The sequence below is a fragment of the Cetorhinus maximus genome, unplaced genomic scaffold, assembly GCF_964194155.1.
Source record: "Cetorhinus maximus unplaced genomic scaffold, sCetMax3.hap1.1 HAP1_SCAFFOLD_432, whole genome shotgun sequence".
Classification (NCBI taxonomy): Eukaryota; Metazoa; Chordata; class Chondrichthyes; order Lamniformes; family Cetorhinidae; genus Cetorhinus; species Cetorhinus maximus.
In genome coordinates, this window is record NW_027596376.1 from 166,454 (window position 1) to 186,449 (window position 19,996).

Genomic DNA, 19,996 nt, shown 5'->3' on the forward strand with positions numbered 1-19,996 from the left:
CCCCAGAGAAACACTCTCAGAGCATCAGTGCTCAGAGTAACACACTCAGAGCATCAGTGCATCGAGAAAAACACTCACGGCATCTGTGCCCCAGAGAAACATAGTCAGAGAGTGAGTGCCCCAGAGAACCACTCTCAGAGCATCAGTGCCACAGAGAAACACAGCCAGAGCATCAATGCCCCAGAGAAACACACTCAGGGCATCAGTGCCCTAGAGAGACTCACTCAGGGCATCACATCCCCAGAGAAACCCAGTCAGAGAATCAGTGCCCAGAGAAACACATTCAGAGAATCAGTGCCCCAGAGAAACCCAGTCAGATCATCCGTTTTCCAGAGAAACACACTCCGGGCATGATTGTCCCAGAAAAACACACTCAAAGCATTAGTGCCCCAGAGAAACCCAGTCAGAGCATCAGTGCCCAGAGAAACCAAGTAGGAGCATCAGTGCCCCAGAGAAACCCAGTAGGAGCATCAGGGCCACAGAGAAACACACTCAGAGCATCAGTGCCCCAAACAAACCCAGTAGGAGCATCAGTGCCCCAGAGAAACACACTCAGGGCATCAGTGCCCCAGAGAAACCCAGTTAGAGAATCAGTGCCCCAGAAAAACACACTCAAAGTATCAGTAGCCCAGAGAAACACACTTGGTGCATCAGTTCCCAGAGAAACACACTCAGAGCATCAGTGCACCAGGGAAACCCAGTCAAAGCAGCAGTGCCCCAGAGAAACCAACTCAAGGCATCAGTGCCCCAGAGAAACCCAGTCAAAGCATCAATGCCCCAGAGAAACCCAGTCAGAGCATCAGTGACCCTGAGAAACCCTGTAAGAGAGTCAGTGCACTAGAGAACCACTCTCAGAACATCAGTGCCCCAGGGAAGACCAGCCAGAGCATCCGTTCCCCAGAGAAACCTAGTCAGAGCGTCAGTGCGCCAGAGAAGCCCAGTCAGAGCATCAGTGCCCCAGAGAAACCCACTTAGAGCATCAGTGCACCAGAGAAACACACACAATGTATCAGAGCCCCAGAGAAACATACTTAGGGCATCAGTGCACAGAGAAACACATTCAGAGCATAAGTGTGCAAGGGATACCCAGTCAGAGCATCAGTGCCCCAGAGAAACACACTCAGGGCTTCAGTGCCTCAGAGAAACACACTCAGAGCATCAGTGCCCCGATAAACACGCTCAGAGCATCAGGGCACCAGAGAAACCCAGTCAGGGCATCAGTGCCCAGAGTAAAACATTCAGAGCATCATTGCCCCAGAGAAACACACTTAGGGCATCAGTGCCCCAGAGAAACTCAGGGGCCAGTGTACATAGAAACACATTGAGAGCATCAGTGCCCAGAGGGACACATTCAGGTCATCAATGCCACGGAGAAACACACTCAGATCATCATTGCCCCAGAGAATCACACTCAGAATGTCAGTGCCCAGAGAGACACATTCAGGTCATCAGTGCCCCAGAGAATCACACTCAGGGCATCAGTGCCCCAGAGAATCACACTCAGAATATCAGTGCCCAGACAAACATGCTCAGGGCATCAGTGCCCAAGAGAAAACACTCAGAGCATCGGTGCCCCAAAGAAACACAATCAGTGCATCAATTTCCCAGAGAAGCCCAGTCAGAGCATCAGTGCCCAGAGAAAGACACTCAGGGCACCAGTGCCCCAGTAAAACACACTCAGGGTATCAGTGCCCCACAGAAATACACTCAGAGCATCAGTGTCCCAGAGAAACAAATTCAGAGCATCAGTGCCCTTGAAAAAACCAGGCAGAGCATCAGTGCCCCAGTGAAACACACTCAGGACATCAGTGCCCCAAGAAACACACTCAGGTCATCAATGCCACAGAGAAACACACTCAGATCATCATTGCCCCAGAGAGTCACACTCAGGGCATCAGTGCCCCAGAGAGTCACACTCAGAATATCAGTGCTCAGACAAACATGCTCAGGGCATCAGTGCCCAAGAGAAACACACTCAGGGCTTCAGTGCCCCAGAGAAACACGCTCAGAGCATCAGGGCCCCAGAGAAACCCAGTCAGGGCATCAGTCCCCAGAGTAAAACATTCAGAGCATCAATGCCCCAGAGAAACACACTTAGGGCATCAGTGCCCGAGAGAAACCCAGGGGCGAGTGCACATAGAAACACATTGAGAGCATCAGTGCCCAGAGAGACACATTCAGGTCATCAATGCCACAGAGAAACACACTCAGATCATCATTGCCCCAGAGAATCACACTCAGAATATCAGTGCCCAGAGAGAGACGTGCAGGTCATCAGTGCCCCAGAGAATCACACTCAGGGCATTAGTGCCCCAGAGAATCACACTCAGAATATCAGTGCCCAGACAAACATGCTCAGGGCATCAGTGCCCAAGAGAAACACACTCAGGGCATCGGTGTCCAAGAGAAACACAATCAGTGCATCAATTTCCCAGAGAAACCCAGTCAGAGCAATAGTGCCCAGAGAAAGACACTCAGGGCATCAGTGCCCCACAGAAATACACTCAGAGCATCAGTGTCCCAGAGAAACACATTCAGAGCATCAGTGCCCCTGAAAAAACCAGGCAGAGCATCAGTGCCCCAGTGAAACACACTCAGGACATCAGTGCCCCAGTGAAACACAGTCAGGACATCAGTGCCCCAAGAAACACACTCAGGTCATCAATGCCACAGAGAAACACACTCAGATCGTCATTGCCCCAGAGTATCACACTCAGGGCATCGGTACACCAGAGAAACACACGCAGGGATTCAGTGCGGCAGAGAAATATTCTCAGAGCATCAGTGCCCAGAGTAACACACTCAGAGCATCAGTGCACCGAGAAAGACACTCACGGCATCAGTGCTCCAGAACAATACATTCAGAGCATCAGTGCCCCAGAGAAACATATGCAGGGCTTCAGTGCCCCAGAGAAACCCAGTCAGAGCATGAGTGCCCAGAGAAACACATGCTCAGCATCAGTGCCCCAGAGAAACCCAGTTAGAGCATCAGTGCACCAGAGAAACACACTCAAAGAATCAGAGCCCCAGAGAAACATACTTAGGGCATCAGTGCCCAGAGAAACACATTCAGAGCACCAGTGCGCAAGGGAAACCCAGTCAGAGCATCAGTGCCACAGAGAAACACACTCAGATCATCAGTGCCCCAGAGGGTCACACTCAGAATATCAGTGCCCAGACAAACATGCTCAGGGCATCAGTGCCCAAGAGAAACACACTCAGGGCATCGGTACACCAGAGAAACACACTCAGGGCTTCAGTGCGCCAGAGAAACATTCTCAGAGCATCAGTGACCCAGGGAAACACAGCCAGAGCATCAGTGCCCCAGAGAAACACACTCAGGGCATCACTGCCACAGAGAAACACAGAGCATCAATGCCCCTGTTAAACACTCTCAGGCCATCAATGCCCCAGAGAAAAACTCTCAGGGAATCAGTGCCGCAGAGATACACACTCAGGGCATCAGTGCCCTATAGAAACCCTCTCAGGGCATCAGTGCCCCAGAGAATCCTTGACAGAGCGTCAGTGCTCCAGAAAAATACATTCAGAACATCAGTTCCCCAGAGAAACACACACAGAGCATCACTGCCCCAGAGTAACATATTCAGAGCTTTAGTGCCCCAGAGAAACCCAGTCAGAGCATGAGTGCCCAGAGAAACACACTCAAAGTATCAGAGCCCCAGAGAAACATACTTAGGGCGTCAGTGCACAGAGAAACACATTCAGAGCATCAGTGCCCCAGAGAATCACACTCAGAGCATCAGTGCCCAGAGAAACACACTCAGAGCATCAGGGACCCAGAGAAACCCAGTCAGAGCATCAAAGCCCAGAGTGAAACATTCAGAGCATCAGTGCCCCAGAGAAACACACTCAGAGCATCAGTGCACCAGGGAAACCCATTCAGAGCATCATTGCCCAGAGAAACACACTCAGGGCACCAGTGCCCCAGTGAAACACACTCAGGGTATCAGTGCCCCACAGAAATACAGTCAGAGCATCAGTGTCCCAGAGAAACACATTCAGAGCATCAGTGCCCCTGAAAAAACCAGGCAGAGCATCAGTGCCCCAGTGAAACACACTCAGGACATCAATGCCACAGAGAAACACACTCAGATCATCATTGCCCCAGAGAATCACACTCAGGGCATCACTGCCCCAGAGAGTCACACTCAGAATATCAGTGCCCAGACAAGCATGCTCAGGGCATCAGTGCCCAAGAGAAACACACTCAGGGCATCAGTACACCAGAGAAACACACTCAGGGCTTCAGTGCGCCTGAGAAACACACTCAGAGCATCAGTGCACCGAGAAACATACTCACGGCATCGGTGCACCAGGGAAACCCAGTCAAAGCAGCAGTGCCCCAGAGAAACCAATTCAAGGCATCAGTGCCCCAGAGAAACCCAGTCAAAGCATCAATGCCCCAGAGAAACCCAGTCAGAGCATCAGTGACCCTGAGAAACCCTGTCAGAGAGTCAGTGCACTAGAGAACCACTCTCAGAACATCAGTGCCCCAGGGAAGACCAGCCAGAGCATCCGTTCCCCAGAGAAACCTAGTCAGAGCGTCAGTGCGCCAGAGAAGCCCAGTCAGAGCATCAGTGCCCCAGAGAAACCCACTTAGAGCATCAGTGCACCAGAGAAACACACTCAAAGTATCAGAGCCCCAGAGAAACATACTTAGGGCATCAGTGCACAGAGAAACACATTCAGAGCATAAGTGTGCAAGGGAAACCCAGTCAGAGCATCAGTGCCCCAGAGAAACACACTCAGGGCTTCAGTGCCCCAGAGAAACACACGCAGAGCATCAGGGCACCAGAGAAACCCAGTCAGGGCATCAGTGCCCAGAGTAAAACATTCAGAGCATCATTGCCCCAGAGAAACACACTTAGGGCATCAGTGCCCCAGAGAAACTCAGGGGCCAGTGCACATAGAAACACATTGAGAGCATCAGTGCCCAGAGAAACACACTCAGATCATCATTGCCCCAGAGAATCACACTCAGAGCATCAGTGCCCCAGAGAATCACACTCAGGGCATCAGTGCCCCAGAGAATCACACTCAGAATATCAGTGCCCAGACAAACATGCTCAGGGCATCAGTGCCCAAGAGAAAACACTCAGAGCATCGGTGCCCCAAAGAAGCACAATCAGTGCATCAATTTCCCAGAGAAGCCCAGTCAGAGCATCAGTGCCCAGAGAAAGACACTCAGGGCACCAGTGCCCCAGTAAAACACACTCAGGGTATCAGTGCCCCACAGAAATACACTCAGAGCATCAGTGTCCCAGAGAAACAAATTCAGAGCATCAGTGCCCTTGAAAAAACCAGGCAGAGCATCAGTGCCCCAGTGAAACACACTCAGGACATCAGTGCCCCAAGAAACACACTCAGGGCATCAGTGCCCCAGAGAGTCACACTCAGAATATCAGTGCCCAGACAAACATGCTCAGGGCATCAGTGCCCAAGAGAAACACACTCAGGGCTTCAGTGCCCCAGAGAAACATGCCCAGAGCATCAGGGCCCCAGAGAAACCCAGTCAGGACATCAGTGCCCAGAGTAAAACATTCAGAGCATCAGTGCCCGAGAGAAACCCAGGGGCCAGTGTACATAGAAACACATTGAGAGCATCAGTGCCCAGAGAGACACATTCAGGTCATCAATGCCACAGAGAAACACACTCAGGATATCAGTGCCCAGAGAGACACATGCAGGTCATCAGTGCCCCAGAGAATCACACTCAGGGCATTAGTGCCCCAGAGAATCACACTCAGAATATCAGTGCCCAGACAAAGATGCTCAGGGCATCAGTGCCCAAGAGAAAACACTCAGGGCATCGGTGCCCCAGAGAAACACAATCAGTGCATCAATTTCCCAGAGAAACCCTGTCAGAGCATCAGTGCCCAGAGAAAGACACTCAGGGCACCAGTGCCCCAGTAAAACACACTCAGGGTATCAGTGCCCCACAGAAATACACTCAGAGCATCAATGTCCCAGAGAAACGCATTCAGAGCATCAGTGCCCCAGAGAAACATATTCAGGGCATCAGTGCCCCAGAGAATGACACTCAGAATATCAGTGCCCAGACAAACATGCTCAGGGCACCAGTGCCCAAGAGAAAACACTCAGGGCATCGGTGCCCCAGAGAAACACAATCAGTGCATCAATTTCCCAGAGAAACCCTGTCAGAGCATCAGTGCCCAGAGAAAGACACTCAGGGCACCAGTGCCCCAGTAAAACACACTCAGGGTATCAGTGCCCCACAGAAATACAATCAGAGCATCAGTGTCCCAGAGAAACACATTCAGAGCAGCAGTGCCCCAGAGAAACATATTCAGGGCATCAGTGCCCCAGAGAATCACACTCAGAATATCAGTGCCCAGACAAACATGCTCAGGGCATCAGTGCCCAAGAGAAACACACTCAGGGCATCGGTGTCCCAGAGAAACACAATCAGTGCATCAATTTCCCAGAGAAACCCAGTCAGAGCAACAGTGCCCAGAGAAAGACACTCAGGGCATCAGTGCCCCACAGAAATACACTCAGAGCATCAGTGCCCCAGTGAAACACAGTCAGGACATCAGTGCCCCAAGAAACACACTCAGGTCATCAATGCCACAGAGAAACACACTCAGATCATCATTGCCCCAGAGTATCACACTCAGGGCATCGGTACACCAGAGAAACACACGCAGGGATTCAGTACGGCAGAGAAATATTCTCAGAGCATCAGTGCCCAGAGTAACACACGCAGAGCATCAGTGCACCGAGAAAGACACTCACGGCATCAGTGCTCCAGAACAATACATTCAGAGCATCAGTGCCCCAGAGAAACATATGCAGGGCTTCAGTGCCCCAGAGAAACCCAGTCAGAGCATGAGTGCCCAGAGAAACACATGCTCAGCATCAGTGCCCCAGAGAAACCCAGTTAGAGCATCAGTGCACCAGGGAAACACACTCAAAGATTGAGAGCCCCAGAGAAACATACTTAGGGCATCAGTGCCCAGAGAAACACATTCAGAGCACCAGTGCGCAAGGGAAACCCAGTCAGAGCATCAGTGCCACAGAGAAACACACTCAGATCATCAGTGCCCCAGAGGGTCACACTCAGAATATCAGTGCCCAGACAAACGTGCTCAGGGCATCAGTGCCCAAGAGAAACACACTCAGGGCATCGGTACACCAGAGAAACACACTCAGGGCTTCAGTGTGCCAGAGAAACATTCTCAGAGCATCAGTGCCCCAGGGAAACACAGCCAGAGCATTAGTGCCCCAGAGAAACACACTCAGGGCATCACTGCCGCAGAGAAACACTGTCAGAGCATCAATGCCCCTGATAAACACTCTCAGTCCATCAATGCCCCAGAGAAAAACTCTCAGGGAATCAGTGAAACACACTATCAGAGCCCCAGAGAAACATACTTAGCGCATCAGTGCACAGAGAAACACATTCAGAGCATCAGTGCCCCGATAAACACGTTCAGAGCATCAGGGCCCCAGAGAAACCCAGCCAGAGCATCAGTGCCCAGAGTAAAACATTCAGAGCATCAGTGCCCCCAGAGAAACACAGCCAGAGCATCAGTGCCCCAGACATACAGACTAAGGGCATCAGTGCCCCAGAGAAACCAAGTGAGAGCATCAGTGTCCCAGAGAAACTCAGGGGCCAGTGCACATAGAAACACATTGAGAGCATCAGTGCCCCAGAGTAACGCACTCAGGGCATCAGTTGCCCAGAGAAACACACTCAGGGCATCGGTGCCCCAGAGAAACACACTCAGGGTATCAGTGTCCCAGAGAAACACACTCGGGGCATCAGTGCTCCCGATAAACACACTAAGGGCATCAGTGCCCCAGAGAAACCCAGTCAGAGCATCAGTGCCCCAGAGGAACTCAGGGGCCAGTGCCCATAGAAACACATTGAGAGCATCAGTGCCCAGAGAGACACATTCAGGGCATCAGTGCCACAGAGAAACACACTCAGGGCGTCGGTGCCCCAGAGAAATACACACAGGTCATCAGTGCCCCAGAGAAACACAATCAGTGCATCAATTCCCCAGAGAAAACCAGTCAGAGCATCAGTGCCCAGAGAAATACACTCAGGGCTCCAGTGCCCCAGTGAAACACACTCAGAGAATCAGTATCCGAGAGAAACACATTCAGAGCATCAGTGCCCCTGAAAAAACCAGGCAGAGCATCAGTGCCCCAGTGAAACACACTCAGGGCATCAGTGCCCAGAGAAACACACTCAGGACATCAGTGCCCAGAGAAACACACTCAGGGCATCAGTGCCCAGAGAAACACACTCAGGACATCAGTACCCCAAGAAACACACTCAGAGCATCTGTGCCACAGAGAAAGACACTCAGTGCATCAGTTCCCCAGAAATAACCAGTCAGAGCATCAGTGCCCAGAGAAACATACTCGGGTCATTAGGGCCCAGAGAAACACCCTCAGGGCATCAGTGCCCCAGAGAAACACAGTCAGAGCACCAGAGCCCCAGAGAATCACAATCAGGTTATCAATGGCCCAGGGAAACGCACTAAGGTCATCAGTGCCCAGAGAAACACCTTCAGAGCATCAGTGACCCAGAGAAACACACTCGGGGCATCAGTGCACCAGATGAACACACTAAGGGCATCAGTGCCCCAGAGAAACACACTCAGGGCATCAGTGCCCCGGAGAAACACACCCGGGGTATCAGTGCCCCAGAGCAACATACTCAGAGCATCAGTGCCCCAAAGAAACACACTCAGGGCGTCAGTGGCCTGAGAAACACAGTCAGAGCACCAGAGCCCCAGAGAACCACAATCAGGTTATCAATGGCCCAGGGAAACGCACTCGGGTCATCAGTGCCCAAAGAAACACCTTCAATGCCCCAGAGAAACTCACTCAGAGCATAAGTTCCCAGAGAAACACAGTCAGAGCACCAGAGCCCCAGAGAATCACAATCAGGTTATCAGGGCCCAGGGAAACGCACTAAGGTCATCAGTGCCCAGAGAAACACCTTCAGAGCATCAGTGACCCAGAGAAACACACTCGGGGCATCAGTGCACCAGATGAACACACTAAGGGCATCAGTGCCCCAGAGAAACACACTCAGGGCATCAGTGCCCCGGAGAAACACACCCGGGGTATCAGTGCCCCAGAGCAACATACTCAGAGCATCAGTGCCCCAAAGAAACACACTCAGGGCGTCAGTGGCCTGAGAAACACAGTCAGAGCACCAGAGCCCCAGAGAACCACAATCAGGTTATCAATGGCCCAGGGAAACGCACTCGGGTCATCAGTGCCCAAAGAAACACCTTCAATGCCCCAGAGAAACTCACTCAGAGCATAAGTTCCCAGAGAAACACACTCAGGGCATCAGTGGCCCAGAGAAACGCACTCAGAGCATCAGTGCCCCTGAAAAAACCAGGCAGAGCATCAGTGCCCAGAGAAACACACTCAGGACATTAGTGCCCCAAGAAACACACTCCGAGCATCAGTTCCCCAGAAATAACCAGTCAGAGCTTCAGGGCCCAGAGAAACACACTCAGGACATCAGTGCCCCAGAGAAACCCAGTCAGACCATCAGTGCCCAGAGAAACACTCTCAGGGCATCAGTGCCCAAGAGAAACACAGGGGCCAGTGCCCAGAGAAACACATTCAGAACATCAGTGCCCCAAAAGATCAGTGCCCCAAAAACACAGCCAGAGCATTATTGCCCAGAGAAAACCTGTCAGACCATCAGTGCCCCAGAGAAACCCAGTCAGAGCATCAGTGCCCAGAGGAACACAGTCAGGGCATCAGTGCCCCAGAGAAACACACTCTGAGCATCTTTGCCCCAGAGAAAGCCAGTCAGAGCATCAGTGCCCAGAGGAACACAATCAGGGCGTCAGTGCCCCAGTGAAACACACTCAAAAGGATCAGCGCCCCAAAAACACACTCTGAGCATCTTCACCCCAGAGAAAGCCAGTCAGAACATCAGTGCCCCAGAGAAACACATTCATGGCATCAGTGCCCAGAGAATCACATTGAGAGCTTCAGTGCCCCAAAGAGACACATTCAGGGCATCAGAGAAACTCAGGGGCTAGTGCCCAGAGAAACACAATGAGAGCATCAGTGCCACAGAAACACAGGGGATCACTGCCAAGAGAAACACACTCAGGGTTTCAGTGCCCCAGAGAAACACATTCAGTGCATCAGTGTCCCAGAGAAACACACTCAGAGCATCACACTCACACCATCAGTGCCCCAGACAAACATATTCAGAACTTCAGTGCCCCAGTGATGCACACTCAGGTTATCTGTGCTCCAGAGAAACACACTCAGAGCATCAGTGCCCCAAAAAAACACACTCAGAGCTTCAGTGGCCTGAGAAACATACTCAGGGCATCAGTGCCCCAAAGAAACACACTCAGGGTAACAGTGCCCCAAAGAAACACATTCAGGGCATCAGTGGCCAGAGAAACAGACTCAGGGCTTCAGTGCCCCAGAAAAACACACTCAGAGCATTATTGCCCCAGGGAAAGGAATTCAGAGCATTAGGCCCCAGAGAGACACATTCATGGCATCAGTGCCACAGAGAAATACACTCAGGGCATCAGTGCACCAGAGATACGCACTGAGACCTTCAGTGCCCCAGTGAAACACAGGGGATCAGTGCCCAGAACAACGTACTCAGGGCATCAGTGGCCCAGAGAAAAACATTCAGACCTTCAATGCCCCAGAGAAACACATTCAGAGCACCAGTGCCCCAGAGAAACACACTCAGACTTTCATTGCCCCAGAGAAACACAATCAGTGCATCAGTTCCCCTGAAAAAACCAGTCAGAGCATTAGTGCCCAGAGAAACACTCTCAGGGCATCAGTGCCCAAGAGAAACACAGGGGCCAGTGCCCAGAGAAACACATTCAGAACATCAGTGCCCCAGAGAGGCTCATTCAGGGCATCAGTGCCACAGAGAAACTCACTCAGAGCATCAGTGACCAGAGAAACACACTCAGGGTATCGGTTCCCCAGAGATCACAGGGGCCAGTGCCCAGAGAAACACATTCATGGCATCAGTGCCCCAGTGAAACACACTCAAATGGATCAGCGCCCCAAAAACACAGCCAGAGCATTATTGCCCAGAGAACACCTGTCAGACCATCAGTGCCCCAGAGAAACCCAGTCAGAGCATCAGTGCCCAGAGGAACACACTCTGAGCATCTTTGCCCCAGAGAAAGCCAGTCAGAGCATCAGTGCCCAGAGGAACACAATCAGGGCGTCAGTGCCCCAAAGAAACACACTCAAAAGGATCAGCGCCCCAAAAACACAGCCAGAGCATTATTGCCCAGAGAAAACCTGTCAGAGCATCAGTGCCCCAGAGAAACACACTCTGAGCATCTTCACCCTAGAGAAAGCCAGTCAGAGCATCAGAGCCCCAGAGAAACACATTCATGGCATCAGTGCCCAGAGAATCACATTGAGAGCTTCAGTGCCCAAAGAGACACACTCAGGGCATCAGTGCCCCAAAGATACATTGGGGATCAGTGCCCAAAGAAACTGATTCAGAGCATCAGTGCCCCAGAGAAATGCACTCAGGGCACCAGTGCCCCAGAGAAACACATTCAGACCTTCAGTGCCCCAGAGAAACACACTCAGAGCATCAATGCCCCTGGGAAAGTAATTCAGAGCATTAGGCCCCAGAGAGACACATTCATGGCATCAGTGCCACAGAGAACTACACTCAGGGCATCAGTGCACCAGAGAAACTCACTGAGACCTTCAGTGCCCCAGAGAAACAGAATCAGCATTCAGTGCTCCAATGAAACACACTCGGGGCATCAGCGCCCCAAGAAACACACTCAGGTTATCAGTACCCCAGAGAATACATTCAGAGCATCAGTGCCCCTGAAAAAACCAGGCAGAGCATCAGTGCCCCAGTGAAACACACTCAGGCCATCAGTCCCACAAGAAACACACTTGGGTAATCAGTGCCCCAGAGAATCACACTCAGAGCATCCGGGCCGCAGAGAAACACTCTCAGGGCATCAGTGCCCCTGAAAAAACCAGGCAGAGCATCTGTGCCCCAGAGAAACTCAGGGGCCAGTGCCCAGAGAAACACAGTGACAGCATCAGTGCCCTAGAAACACAGGGGATCAGTGCCAAGAGAAACACACTCAGGGCATCAGTGCCCCAGAGATCACAGGGGCCAGTGCCCCAGAGAAACCGACTCAAGAGGATCAGCGCCCCAAAAACACAGCCAGAGCATTATTGCCCAGAGAAAACCTGTCAGATCATCACTGCCCCAGAGAAACGCAGTCAGAGCTTCAGTGCCCAGAGGAACACAGTCAGGGCATCAGTGCCCCAAAGAAACACACTCAGGGTATCAGTGCCCCAAAGAAACACACTCAGGGTATCAGTGGCCTGAGAAACACACTCAGGGCATCAGTGGCCAGAGAAACAGACTAAGGGCATCAGTGCCCCAGAAAAACACACTCTGAGCATCTTTGCCCCAGAGAAACCCAGTCAGAGCATCATTGCCCAGAGGATCACAATCAGGGCGTCAGTGCCCAGAGAAACACATTGAGAGCTCCAGTGCCCCAGAGAGACACATTCAGGACATCAGTGCTCCAGAGATACATAGGGGATCAGTGCCCAGAGAAACTCACTCAGAGCATCAGTGCCCCAGAGAAACACACTCAGGTTATCAGTGCCCCAGAGAAACACACTCGGGTCATCACTGCCCCAGAGAAACACACTCAGGGCATCAGTGTCACAGAAAAACACACTCAGGGCATCAGTGCCCCAGAGATCACAGGGGCCAGTGCCCTAGAAACACATTCAGGGCATCAGTGCCCCAGAGAAACACACTCAAGAGGATCAGCGCCCCAAAAACACAGCCAGAGTATTATTGCCCAGAGAAAACCTGTCAGAGCATCAGTGCCCCAGAGAAACCCAGTCAGAGCTTCAGTGCCGAGAGGAACACACTCAGGGCATCAGTGCCCAGAGGAACACAATCAGGGCATCAGCGCCCCAGAGAAACACATTCAGGACATCAGTGCTCCAGAGATACATAGGGGATCAGTGCCCAGAGAAACACCTTCAGAGCATCAGTGCCCCAGAGAAACACAGGGAATCAGTGCCTAGAGAAACGCACTCAGGGCATCAGTGCCCCAGAGAAATGCACTCAGGGCACCAGTGGCCCAGAGAAAAACATTCAGACGTTCAGTGTCCCAGAGATACACACTCAAAGCATCAGTGTCCCAGAGAAACACACTCAGAGCACAAGTACCTGATGGAAACATTTTTGCCCACACACTGTAGCGCTGCCGCCCTTTCATTTACTTGGATGTTGTGAGAATTGGGTAGATGCAACTGATGGGGTGGATTGAACACACTTCTTCACTGGACAGGAGAACACTAAGTGGGGCCCTGATAGCAGTCCTGAAAATTATAAAAGCGTTTGATAGCGTGGATGAGGAGAAATTGTTTCTCTAGGGACAACTGCTACATGGCCAGAATCACTTTGCACTGACATTAAAGAAAGGAACCGTGGCGCCTGGTAGGGTAAAATGAGCAATATCGAATTGGCAGACGTCAAAATTACCTTCCACTTGTGACTGAGTCCAGAACCAGAGAGCATGAATATATGATTGCTGCTAGCCGTGCACAAAATGGCTGCTGTATTCCCTACATTACAACAGAGACTGCATTTCATAAGTACTTCATTAGCTATAATGTCTTTTGATCTTTAACGTGGTTGTGAAAGGTGCTATCAAATAACCAGTTTCGATAGAACTTCATTGCACAGCAAGCAATGAGAGCATGAGACTCTCCCATGTTAAGTGATTAAAGCAGAGAGTATCGATATGTTTAAGAGGTGGCTTGATGAGGGAGAAGTGATTAGAGGCATGCAGGGCGGGGAGAGATAATTAGGGTGGGAGGAGGCTTGTGTGTAGCGTATATAACAGCATTGGCCATTTGCATCAGATCATCAATACATATGCTGCACATACTATATAATTCACAATCTTTTGTCTATTCATCTCACTCCATACCTTTAAAACTCTTCTAAGGAACACTTGTGACAATTGTGCTTTCAGTCCCTCCTGTTAAATATTTTATATATCTCAGAGCAATGCAGGGATGACACCAGTTTTGAGGTGTGCAACAGGTTTATTTACAAGAGTTTTAAAATATCTCTGCAATCACAAAATGTCTGCACTCATGCTTGCTGCTCAGCTTCTAGTGATGTCTATTTACTTTGCTCTGAGTCCACACCCAGGCTTAACCAATCGAGTACAGTGGGCATAGATCAGCCACCAGACACATGTAATCAAACACTGAACAATTGAACACTGCACCTCCTGAAATGCTCTCTTCTTCCTGCTCAGTATTCACCATCCTGTAAAGTTTTCCAAAACATCTGATGACAAATGAGGAACATTCTTGAGCCTGTTACCATGGGATACCCCTGCTCTCTGTGTGTTTCTCTGAGCTCAGCCATGATTAATGGCGAACCATTCATCTGTACAATCTCAATGTAAATGGTTAGGTCCAGTTAACCCAGTGTTTCATTGCCACTTTATTCATGTTTTGCATCACCAAGTTGCTTTTAAAGGTGTGATCAATGCTCACTCTCTGTTTTGCCCTCGAACAGTGAGGAAACTTCAAAAAGGACCCTTTTGGAGTTGAACCCCTTTACTCTTCTTGTTTTTTCCTCATTCTTTCATGGGACATGGGTGTCACTGGCAAGCCCAGCATTTGTTGCCCTTCCCTAACTGCCCTTGAACTGAGTGACTTGCTAGGTCATTTCAGAGGGCAGTTGAGAGTCAACCACATTGCTGTGGGCCTGGAGTCACATGTAGGCCAGGTAAGGATGGCAGATTTCCTTCCCTAAAGGACATTAGTGAACCAGATGTGTTTTTACAACAATTGATAGTAGTTTCATAGTCACTATTCCTGAGGCTAGCTTTCAATTCCACATTTACTAATTGAATTTAAACTCCACCAGCTGCCATGGTGGGATTTGAACCCTTGTAGCCAGAGCATTAGTCTGGGCCTCTGGATTACTAGTTTAGTTACATTGCCACTACACCACCATGTTTACCACACTCAGCCATTACATCCACATGACAATCTATCTGCCATCTCACAACTCTTCTACATCAGTCACTCTGCTGATCATAATTTCTAATTGCTAGCTGCACACACAGGACTGTGTCTTCATCGAGCTTAACGCCACTACTTTAGACACCCCGTTACCTCTCCTATCGCACTGTTACCACTCCTATCGCACTGTTACCTCTCCTATCGCACTGTTACCTCTCCTATCACACTGTTAACTCTCCTATCACACTGTTACCTCTCCTATCACACTGTTACATCTCCCATCACACTGTTAACTCTCCTATTGCATTGTTCACTCTCCTATCACACTGTTACCTCCATTTCAGAATGAAACCAGTCGGGTGCGGTCCCACCCAGCTAGGTGACAGTGGAGAGGGGCTGGAGGAGGATGGTGCAGTCAACTGTGTCCAAGGCTGAGAACAGATCAAGAAGGGCAAAGAGGGAAAGTTTACCCTTTGTACCCCAAGGGTCTATCCTTGCATCCACCCCCCCACCACCCACCCTATTCCTTATCTACTTGTTGTCCCTTGGCAACATCATCCAACAACACACTGCCAGTTTCCATATGTATGCTGACACCCAACTCTACCACCACCTCTCTCGACCCTTCCACATTCTCTCAATCGTCAGACTGCTTATCCGATGCCCAGTATTAGAATGAGCAGAGAAGTCCTTTAACTAAATATTGGCAAAACCGAGGCCATTGCCTTAGATCCATGTGACTGACTCCATCCCTACCCCCTGGCAACAGTCTGAGACTGAACTAGACTGGTTGTCAGCCTCGGGGGAGGATTTTCCCCTCGTTGGGCGGGCCTGGGAGAGGGCGTGCAACAGTCCGCCGCCCGCAATCGGGCCCCGACTGCGATTTCACGCTGGCTGTCCAATTAACGGCCAATTAACGCGTGCTGAAATGCTCAGCATGCCTGGGAGGGTGGGGAGGAGGGTGAGCGCGGGGAAGTCAGCGCGCGGACGTGCTCAGTGAAAGCTCCCTGAGGGCACAGGGCCAACTCGGGGAGCTGGAGATTTTTATCAGGAAAAATAAAGAATAGAATGAGAAGGGAAACATGTCCCCTTCTGTGACTCTGTCATTTGAGCAGGGACATGTCAAAAATTAGTTTTAAAAGTTTTTGTTTTTAGTCACTGGTCGAAATCTCAACCCGCCCGTGGATGAGGTTTCGCAAAGAAAAAACACAAAGGCTGCTTGGGCCTATTCGCCTGCCCGCCAACCAAACAGTTGGACCGGCAGCAAAAAGTTCCATTTAATTAATTGATTAAGGGCCTTAATAGGCCTCTTAATTGTCGGCGGGCGCGCTGCCACCTCTCGCACGTGCCCACCAAGAGAAATATTGTGAGAGTGCGCAATGATGTCGGGACACTCGCCCGATGTCATCGCACACTTTTTTACGCACGCTCGGGTCAGGCACGCGCCCGCCTGACCAGTGAAAAATTCTGCCCTTGGTGTTGTATTTGACCCCGAGTTAAGCTTCCAACCACACACCCCCACCATCACCAAGACTGCCTATTTCCACCTTCCCCTCTCTTTAATCACTTCCATCCCTCCTAGATATCTGAGCTTCTCCGACCCTGGACTCTTGAGCATCCCGGATTATAATCGCTGTGCGATCGGTGGTCATTGCTTCACTGCCTTGGCCCTGAGTGCTGGCATTCCCTCTCTAAACCTCGCTACCTGTCTATGCCTCCTTCCTCCCTAATATATAGACATATAATATACAGAGAAATATAGATAAAGTGATCTGCCTAAGGCTGGATCATTGGTGGAGGAATGTCCTGCAGTCTCACACTTTTCTCTTTAGTTGTTCATAGGAGCCTTCCGTTTTCAATTGTTTAATGTCATCATTCTCTTTCACCCTCTTGGTCTACATTCTCTAACTTTTCTTCAATCACCTCTTTCAGCGAGTTCTCATACCTTCGAATTTGGCCAATCCAACCTTGCTGCCTTTTCTTGAATTTATTCCCTGACAACCTTCCTGCCTCCACCGTCTTTATTTCTCCACCATGTTGTTCACTAACAACAACAACAACTCAAATTTATATCGCACCCTTAACGTAACGAGCCATCCCAAGGCGCTTCACAGGAGCGTTATGACACTGAGGTACAAAAAGAGATATTAGGCCATTAGGCCAGATATACCAAAGCTTGGTCAGAGAGGTAGGTTTTGAGGAGCGTCTTAAAGTAGGAAAATGAGGTAGAGAAGCGGAGAGTGTAGGGACGGGATTCCAGAGCTTGGGGCCGAGGCAACTGAAGGCCCAACCACCGATGGTTGAGCGATTAAAATTGGAGGGGGGTGGACAAAAGGCCAAAATTAGAGAGCAGATATCTCGGAGGTTTGCGGGCTGGTGGAAATTACAGAGATAGGAAGGGGCGGGAGGCCATGGAGGCATTTGGAAACTAGAATGAGAATTTTAAGTTCAAGACATTCCTTCACCAGGAACTAATGTAGGTCAGTGAGCATAGTGGGTGATAGGGGAACAGGCAGCGGATGACCTCAAGTTTACAGAAGGTGGAATGTGGGAGTCCAGCCAGGAGTGCATTGGGAGAGCTAAGTCTCGAGGTAATGAAGGCATGAATGAGGATTTCAGCCGCAGTTGAGCTGAGACAGGGGCCAAGTCGGGTGATGTTATGGAAGTGGAAAGAGGCAGTCTTAGAGATGGCACGAGAATGAGATCAGAAGCTCATCTCGGGATCAAATGTGACGACAAAGGTCCGAACAGATTATCTTAGTCTCAAATTATTGCTGAGGAGAGGAATGGAGTCAGTAGCTAGGGAAAGCTCCTGTGAAGTACCTTAAGGCGTTTTACTGCGTTAGAAGTGCTATATAAATGCAAGTTGCTGTTGTTCTGAGTATGTTCCCCTGTGCTACTCAAGCTCTGAGTGTGTTTTTCTGCTGCTGTTTGCTTTGATGATGTTCCGCCTCCTCTGTTCTGTTCAGGTGAGAGGTGAAGCCTTTGGGAATTTTCTAAAATGAAGCTATAATTGAGTATTGCTGAAAATAGAGACATGCTGTTGAAGCTTGCCCCCATGAGGACAGATTCACAAGAATACCAAATCTCAAAAGGAACAACAATTCATACTGCATGAGAAGAGAGTGCTGATTGGTTGACAAGTGGACTCTGATTGGTAGAGGTGTTGCCATGGAGAATGCACCAGGGAAGAGTTAACTGCCAAGCTTCGAGATTTCGTTTTCTTGCAAATCTGTCTCGATGAGTGGAAGACGAAAAGCTTCAACAGTATGTCCCTTATCTCAGCAATACTGGAGGTATAATGATTTAATTATTATTTAGGATGGAGAGGAAACAATGGATAAAAGAGTTTCCAAGAAAAGTGTGTTAGCATAGAGATAATAAGGCTGCGATTTCCTCCTTCGGAATATAATAAGGAATTGAAAGATGTTCCAAAAATGCAGCATTTGTGAATCCTTCACTTTACCCATCACTTATTGTGAATAAATGCCAGCTGTGGCTCAGTGGGTAGGACTCTCACCTCTGGAACCAGAGGTGTGTGGGTTCAAGGCCCACTCTCTGGATTTAAGCACAAAGTGAAACTGGGCCTCCAGCACAGCGCTGAGGGAGTGCTGCACTGTCACAGGTGCCCGTCTTACACAGGATGAGACATTAAACGGTGCTGACTTTACTCTCGGTGGCTGTAAAAGATCACACGGCACTATACCAGAGAGCACAGGAGTTCTCCTGGTGTCCTGGCCAATGTTTACCCCTTAATCAATATTAAAAAGAAAGAGATCCTTCCTGTTTGTCGGAGCTTGCTGGGCACAAATTCGCTGTTGCACTTCTTACCTTGTAACAGTGACCATTGGCTGAAGATTGCTTTTGGATGTTGTGAAGGGCACTATATAAAGGGTAGATTTCCTTCCCAGTGGAGGATTGTGCCAGAGGGAGGGAGGGGGACTCAACAGCAATTAACCCCCACCATCCCATATATAGCTCTTAACAGCACCTTCGCCAACATTGCTCACCCACTGGAAGAGACTACCCTCGATCCTTCTTCTCCTGTTAATAGAGCATGTCTGGGCTGCAGATTGGCTGCCCTGCTTACGTACGCACCAACTGTATTCCACAAACACAAAGTTCCACCTCAGGTGATTAATGGCTAAGCCGTGGGGATCAAAGGCAAAGTCCGTCTGGATAGAATTTTAGCTCGACAACAGGAAACAGAGCTAACTTAACCAGGAATATTTCAGACTGGAGAAAGGGTATATTTAGGAGACCCTAGCCCTCAGCCTCCATGTCATCCATGCCTCAGTCAGTCACACACTCTCCCTGAGTTTAGAAGTCTCCAGTCTAGCGCAAAATCTAGACTGGCACCTCAGTACAGCACTGACGGAGTATATTAATGGCTTGGTTGGGGTTCTCATGAGCAAAGTCTTCAAGTTTACAGATGATGGCAAAACACGAGCCAGGGAAAATAAAAGATTCAAACTGATTTTGATACTTTACATTAATTGGGCCAAGAGATGGCAAATGCAGTTTAATGCGGATAAATCTAAACTAATTAGGAGTAAAGAACCAAAGGAGGAGTTTGTTTTAAGCAGAACAGTGGTGCTCAGAGAGAGATAGAAACATAGAAACTAGGAGCAGGAGTAGGCCATTCGGCCCTTCGAGTCTGCTCTGCCATGCATTATGATCATGGCTGATCATCCAACTCAATAGTCTGCTCCCGGAGATCGTCCTGTTAAATCTATGAAGCGACCAACTCTGCCTTACCTTTTCTTCCAATTAATTCTCGGGATGTGAGCATCTCTGACACTTATTGTCCACCACTAATTGCTGTAGAGGAATGCCCAAAAAAGTGACTGGGTACATTTGCAGACAGGAGGGCACGGTGAGGTATTGGTTACGTTACAGGACTTGTATCCCAGAGAGCACCAGT

The 19,996-nt window shown here is 49.9% G+C and overlaps 1 protein-coding gene across 1 annotated transcript in view; it reads left to right on the forward strand.

The window, feature by feature from the left end:
• Positions 1-350: 350 nt before the first annotated feature.
• The window catches only part of LOC144673701 (adhesion G protein-coupled receptor L1-like), a gene marked incomplete at its 3' end in the record, with an annotated part of 43,375 nt that continues 23,729 nt past the window's right edge, over positions 351-19,996 (forward strand). The window contains exons 1-3 of the mRNA XM_078535403.1: positions 351-431; positions 655-940; positions 4,338-4,586. Coding sequence (XP_078391529.1) covers positions 351-431; positions 655-940; positions 4,338-4,586 — 616 coding nt within the window. The remainder of the gene's footprint in view (positions 432-654; positions 941-4,337; positions 4,587-19,996) is intronic.